General features: G+C 42.5%; 1 protein-coding gene across 5 annotated transcripts in view; it reads right to left on the bottom strand.

The window, feature by feature from the left end:
• The window catches only part of LOC119491921 (latent-transforming growth factor beta-binding protein 4), a 58,041-nt gene that overhangs the window by 29,546 nt on the left and 20,995 nt on the right, over positions 1-7,500 (bottom strand). For all 5 annotated transcript variants that reach the window (XM_037776190.1, XM_037776187.1, XM_037776189.1 and 2 more), the window contains exons 6-8: positions 969-1,229; positions 514-590; positions 252-422 (exon numbers count right to left, since the gene is read on the bottom strand). In XM_037776190.1, coding sequence (XP_037632118.1) covers positions 252-422; positions 514-590; positions 969-1,229 — 509 coding nt within the window. The remainder of the gene's footprint in view (positions 1-251; positions 423-513; positions 591-968; positions 1,230-7,500) is intronic.

The raw sequence follows: 7,500 nt of genomic DNA, 5'->3' as shown, positions 1-7,500 counted from the left end.
GCTAGATACAGTCAGCGCAATGACGCTGTATGTGAATATAGCTCGCCGCCGGGTGACGTTATGAACCAGACACGACGGCGTTTGGTTTTCTGACATATCTAGTACTTCACCAACATGAACGAAGCAGCTACAGTGAATTACTTCTCTCTTGGTGTGACTGTGACATAACAACAGGTTCATGTTGTGTTAACAGTTGAGCCTGTAGGATAAACACACAGAGAGAACAGGTGAGTCCTCTGGCGGCCTCTCACCTGTCTGTCTTTGACCTCTCTGAAGCAGTACTTGAACCCGGCCTGCTGGGTGAACGTGCCGCCCCCCCTCAGCGTCTGGGCCTGGACCGCCGGAGCCGGAGCGCCCGCCGACCCCGAGGAAGAGGAGGAGGAGGAGGAGAGCGTCCGCAGGGTGGGACTGTATCCAGACACCTGGAACCAGGTGAAGAGACAAACTGTTCAACAACCGAAACATCTGGAACGCCGTCAGACTGAACACCGGTGTAGTGTTTGTTTGTGTTACCTTCAGCACCTGGTGGATCTTCACGCTGGCCTCGAGGGGGTGCTCCACCCGGACCTTCACCATGGACGGGCTGGGGGCTGCACACACACACACACACACACACGCGCACACACGCGCACGCACGCACGCACGCACGCACGCACGCACGCACGCACGCACGCACGCACGCACGCGCGCACACACACACACACACACACACACACACACACACACACTTATTAAACATATTACATGATCAGACGACATCACACCAAGAATGTTCACATATTTGTGGGATATTTTTCACATATTCTTCAGACAGTTTTCACATATTTTTATTAATAATTTGTCATCTTCAGTAACATTGTTTTTATTTGGTCTCTGTTAAATAAATAAATGTACTTTTTAATGTCTCTCTCTGTGTGTAGATCCACACACCCACAGGATCATCTGTTAAGGTCAAAGGTCAGACTCACCTCCAGACCTCCGGGTCTCCTGGTTCTGTCCCAGCGGCAGGAGGAACTCAGACCGGGTCAGCTCCTGATTGGCTGCCATGGCGGAGAGCAGCGCCGGTTTGACGATCTCATTGGTGGAGATGGAGGAGGGCGATGCGGCTGCAGCTACGGCGGTGGGGGCGACGGCGATCTGGCAGAACTTCCCGCTGAAGTTTGGCGAGCAGAGACAGCGATCCTTCTGCAGGCAGACGCCTCCGTTCTTACAGAGCAGAGGACAGAGGACTGCAGGAGACACAACAAAGACCGGATCATACATCCTTATAGTCAGTGTATTCATACAGTATATATATGCATCCTTATAGTCAGTGTATTAATACAGTATATATATATATACATCCTTATAGTCAGTGTATTCATACAGTATATATATGCATCCTTATAGTCAGTGTATTAATACAGTATATATACATCCTTATAGTCAGTGTATTAATACAGTATATATACATCCTTATAGTCAGTGTATTAATACAGTAACTTAGATGGCGGTCGTCGTGCTCCCAGTTTAGAGAAGCAGACAGAAGTACCGGCAGGAAGCTAAGCGACATTCTGCTATAGTTTTTTTGTCACATATTTTACTAATAATTCTCAGACAGTTTTCACAACTTTTTTTCAGATATTTTACTAATAAATTTCGGACATTCCTCACTTATTTTTTTCACTTATTTAACTGATATTTTTTGGATATTCTTCACTTATTTTTTCACATATTTTACTAACAATTCTCAGACATTTTTTGGAAATTTTTCACATATTTTTTGGGATATTTTTCAGACAATGTTCTTGAATTTTTTCACATAGTTTATTAATACATTGTTTATATTTTTCGGACATTTTTCATATATTTTACAAATAATTTTCGGACATTCTTCACTTATATTTTTCACTTATTTTACTAATATTTCTAAGAGATTTTTGGATATTTTTCACATATTTTTCAGACAGTTTTCGCTAATTTTTTTCACATTAAATACACATTAATAAATTTCTGATATTTTTCTGACATTTCTCACATATTTTACTAATAAGTTTTGGATATTTTTTTATATTTTTTGGATAGTTTTCAAATTTTTTCACATTCACACACACACACACACACACACGTACACACACACATTCATACCAGTTAGTAACAGGCTCCATCGCACACACACACACACACAGGTCTGAGGCCAACACTAACACACATCCATCATGTTTACTGTCGGCCTGCGAACGCTCGCCGTCTGCTTCACTCTCTGCTTGTTTACTCTCCTGCTGATACACAGATGCATTCTGGGAGAAGTGATGGGCATGGACGTGCCCCCCCCCCAACCCTCCTCTCTGTTGCTAAGAGACCACTGGGTGAGGTCAGGTGATATCAAACAAAGCCCGCTGCCCTGATGGGACGGAGGTGACGGCGGACCGGGCGCCAACAGAACCGGCCAGCCACTTCCTCACTTCCTGTTGAGGCCTGAGCGCCTGCGACAGGAAGCGGACGTATTGTTACCCAGAGTTCAGCTGGTGTCGACGCTGCCGCTAATGAGACAATAATACCCAGAAGTCTGTGCGGCAGGAAGGAAACCTGCAGCTTGAACACCGGCTTCTTCTCTCGCTGTGATCTCTACATACATGTACAAATACACACATGTACAAATACACACATATACAAATACACACATGTACAAATACACACATATACAAATACACACATGTACAAATACACGGTCCAGCAGGTGGCGGTAATGCAACACGTATGGATGCCAGCCGCCATAAAACTCAGAGAAAGAAGAAGAAGACGGGGCGTGGTCAGAAGTACGCGTACGCGGCGGAAGACATCTCTTACTATTATCAGGAACATGGCGGCCGAGGAGGAGCTGCTTCTGTCCGGTGCCAATGTTCACGTTATTTACTAATCATTTTTTGACTTTTTTCGGATATTTTTCACATGTGAATAATATCTGATAATTTCAACAAACATTTCACATATTTCACGAATCATTTTTCGACCTTTTTTGAGTATTTTTCATATATTTCTTAACAGTTCTCACATATTTTTTCAGACAGGTTTCAGATATTTTTCATATATTTTAATAATACCTGAGCAGGTAGTGTTGAGAATACCTGAGCAGGTAGTGTTGAGTGTACCTGAGCAGGTAGTGTTGCGAATACCTGAGCAGGTAGTGTTGAGAGTACCTGAGCAGGTAGTGTTGAGTGTACCTGAGCAGGTAGTGTTGCGAATACCTGAGCAGGTAGTGTTGAGAGTACCTGAGCAGGTAGTGTTGAGAGTACCTGAGCAGGTAGTGTTGAGAGTACCTGAGCAGGTAGTGTTGAGAGTACCTGAGCAGGTAGTGTTGAGAGTACCTGAGCAGGTAGTGTTGAGTGTACCAGAGTAGGTAGTGTTGAGAATACCTGAGCAGGTAGTGTTGAGAGTACCTGAGCAGGTAGTGTTGAGAGTACCTGAGCAGGTAGTGTTGAGAATACCTGAGCAGGTAGTGTTGAGTGTACCAGAGCAGGTAGTGTTGAGAATACCTGAGCAGGTAGTGAACGGCGGCTAGCTTCTCCTCTCAAACAACGCCATGAGAGCGGTGAAAGTGAACCAGAACAGATAAACATCTGAAACTCACCATGAAGCTCCGTAAAGACTCAGCTGATCGTTCTCTGGACGTTCATCACTACCAGAGATTCCCAACACATCGTCACCTCATACATCATTATATTATATATATATATATAGGTATTATAATAAAACATTATAGCAACTTTAACCACTTGAGGCTTGTTGTAGTGGTACTTGTACTAAAGTAAAGGATCTGAGTACTTGTTCCTGGTATCCTGTGTGTGTGTGTGTGTGTGTGTGTGTGTGTGTGTGTGTGTGTGTGTGTGTGTGTGTGTGTGTGTGTGTGCGTGCGTGCGTGCGTGTGTGTGTGTGTGCTGTTTATTGTTAAAGTGTTTGCAGGTGCCCGACTGTGTGTGTGTGTTCACGTCCACACCCATTCAAGTGTGTGTCATCTTGTTTGTGAAATGTTTGTTTATCCTACAAGTGAAACTTGTTACACAACACAAACACACACAGAGATGTTGTGTGTGTGTGTGTGTGTGTAAACACAGTGGCCTTATTATTATCCTCGACGTCGCCCCACAGATGGACCGCATCAACACACACACACACACACACACACACACACACACACACACGTGTTTTGGAGGCGAAAGAGAGCTAAGAGAGAGATGGAAAAGAGGAGTGTCTGGGCGTCAACATCAGAGATTAAAGAGATGAAATGATATAAACAACATATGTCGGGAGAGAAAGAATAAACAATGATTCATATTGATCTGACGGCTCGGCGGTTAAATCAACTCAACATATCTGACATCACATTATAAAGCAGTTAATGTTGAACTTGTTAGCAAACAGTTGCTTGTTTCCACATCCAGCAGAGCAACACAATGATTCATCAGGAGTCTCTGCGTCCAATATTCTGTCTCTTTTAGCTCTGGTTTTGGTCTCCACCATCTCCTGAGGGAGATATCTGTCTGTCGAGCTGCTAAATGAGCTCGTTTGATGAAAACAAAAACAGAAAATGTTGTTGCAAAACTCAAACAAGCAGAACGAGAAATCGTACAAATAATTGAATGCTTTAAAAAAGTCCTGAGAAGAAATTAAAAATGTTAAATGTCGTGAACAAACGTGGTAAATCTTGGCTGCTGTAGACGTCGGTTATAAAATGTTTGTGGATGTGATTGCAAGCTGTCAGGAGACTGTTTCAGGCAAACACTGTTCGCGAGGACCCTAGGATGAGTTCAGCAAAAACGTATATGAATCCCGTTTAACTGGTCCAGGTTGCATTAATATAACTAATTATATCATTATAAATAAGAGTCATATGCTGCCGGCCACAGGCGCAGTTTGCTTTGCTCGGTGGGGAGAGTGATCGTCATTTAACCACAAGATTAGTAGTTTGATTCCCAGCTCCTCATGTCTGCATGTCGTAGTGTCCTTTAGCGAGACGCTGTTGCTACCCGGACGCTTCTCAGCAGCTCACTGCTCCTAAATACTGAGGTACATTTTGATTGTATTTAAGTTGTGTTAAGTGTTTGTCTTTTTATTTAAAAATGTTCTACAAATACGTTAAAAAATATCTGAAAATTATCAGTAAAATATCTGAAAACTGTCTGAAAAATATGTAAAAAATATCCCCAAAAATTTGAAAAATTACCAAAAATTAGCAGTAAATAATGAATATGAAGTTTAACTTTTAAATCTAAGGTTAAGTTTGATTTTTAATTTTAAGTTAAGTTTAAGTTTTTTTAAGTTTTAAGTACAAATTAAGTTGTAGTTTTTGAGTTTTTTTAGGTTAACTTTAAGTTTTTAAGTTCAAGTTTTTAAGATTTTTTTAAGTTTAAGTTGTAAATTCTTTTAGTTTTAAGTTTAAAGTCTTTAAGTTTATGTTTTTTTAAGTTTAAGTGCAGTTAGGTTCAAATTTTTTTTTTTTGTTCTTTTAATTTTAAGTTTTTAAGTTGAAGTTTCTTAACTTTTTTTAAAGTTTTATGTTTAAGTCTTTAAGTTTTAAAGTTCAAGTTTTAGTTATTTTTTTTTTAAGTTAATTTTTTTTTTTGTATAAACCGCCCGCTCCCCCAACCCTGATGGCGTCCACAGCTCGTATTAAAACACCGTCATTCTTAAAGTATTGGTACTAATAAACTAGGGTATGTATTGTACTATATTGTGAAACCTATATCTAGTACCGGCACAACACCAACACTAGTGTGTGTGTGTGTGTGTGTGCGTCGCTGTCCAGTCTTACCTCACTGCTGATTTAAACATTCACACATCACCAACAAAATATCCTGGTACATGTGTGTGTGTGTGTGTGTGTGTGTGTGTGTGTGTGTGTGTGTGTGCGTGTGCGTGTGTGTGTGTGTGTGTGTGTGTGAGAGGGTTAAGTGAGTGATAAATGAAAGCCACATGTCAGCGGTGTTTCTCCTCCCTCTCCGCCTCCTGCTCCTCTCTGCTGCTCTTCAGTCAACTTTACATCCAAAAACCTTTTTCACCAAAAACCCAGAAAACCCCTGCAGAAGAAACAGAAGGATCGTCTTCTGTTTATCTGCTTAAAGTCTCTGCAGGTTGATTTTGATAGAAATGAAGGAGTCAGATCAATCATCTGACCTGTGATCAGTTTAGACTACACAACTATTCACTGGCTGCGGTTCAGATGGCGAGCTCAGCCAAATATCAAACAGCTGCAGGTCACGTGACGCAGCTGGAGCGGCTTCACACGTTACTCGTGTTAACCTTCTACGTTGAGTTGGTCTTCAACACGCTGACGGTTCTCTGGACCTTCTCTCCGTTCGGTGTTTGGTTGTTGGAGGTTCGTTCATGAGCTGTTCATTAACTATTTTGGTGAAAACTGGTGACAGAGACACCAGACGGAGTCAATAAGAGCTGTGGTTGGTCAGTTGGAGTGTTTCTGGTGGAGGTTGATGAGAGAGAAGACGACATGAAATAAGATACTAAAATACTTTTTCCCATAGACTTCCATTGGGAAAGAGACGTCTGTAACTCAGCGGATAATTTTTTTTTGAGGTGAATCAACTTCCCAGTACGAACACTCTAACAGCCCTTATTTAAAAAAATTAGTTTTTAAAGTTGTAAAACGCACTAACAACTGAATCCAGAGTTATTTCCCTTCCTCCGTTCATGTGAATGAGACCCAGACCGAGGCTGGAGCGCAAGCCGTGACGACGGCGGGATGTTGGGATCCCGTGACCGAGCGGACGCTACTGCGCATGTCCCAGTTGCCTAAGATCTGCAAAGATCCGGATACTTTTCCTCCAACGCTGGATCCAGTTCTCTTAATACATCCATGATCTTGATATGTGGCCTTCGCCATCTCGGGTTTTGGCCGTCACCATCTTGTTTTTTGCGACCAGAGGTGACATGAGAGGGAGGAGCTAAGTACAACTGAATGCTGAATAAGACATTTTTAGGCGACCAAAACAGTTATTATCAACTTCAATGAAGTGAAAACACGCTGTGAAAGGGTTAAAGTCCAAGACGGAAAAACGGACAACTCCCAGACCGGACAATGCCGTGGTAGCGACCTGTCAATCACAAGGTAGCCCCGCCCTAAAGCATCCCCTGCTTTATGGTCTATCTGACTCTAAATGGGACCATCATTTACTAAATGAACATCATGCTGTACTGAAGAAGACTTGAAACTAGCGATTGAGACCATAAACTCATGTTTACAATGTTTACTGAGGTAATAAATCAGGTGGGAAGTAGACTCATTTTCTCATAGACTTCTATACGACCGGAGGAGTCGCCCCCTGCTGGCTGGTAGACAGGATGCAGGTTTAAGGTGCTTCAGCGTTGGCTTCACTTCTCAGACCCGTCAGAAGACGTTTGCAGAAGCTTGTCTCAACTTCCTCCTGTAGCGTCGCTGGGCGCCGTCTAAATGTGTGTAGCTCAGCGTGCGACGGCGTGCTGCAACACCAGGTCCAATGAATAGCA

Source organism: Sebastes umbrosus, chromosome 7 (genome assembly GCF_015220745.1).
Source record: "Sebastes umbrosus isolate fSebUmb1 chromosome 7, fSebUmb1.pri, whole genome shotgun sequence".
Taxonomy (NCBI): Eukaryota; Metazoa; Chordata; class Actinopteri; order Perciformes; family Sebastidae; genus Sebastes; species Sebastes umbrosus.
This window is presented reverse-complemented; position numbering and strand designations above follow the sequence as displayed.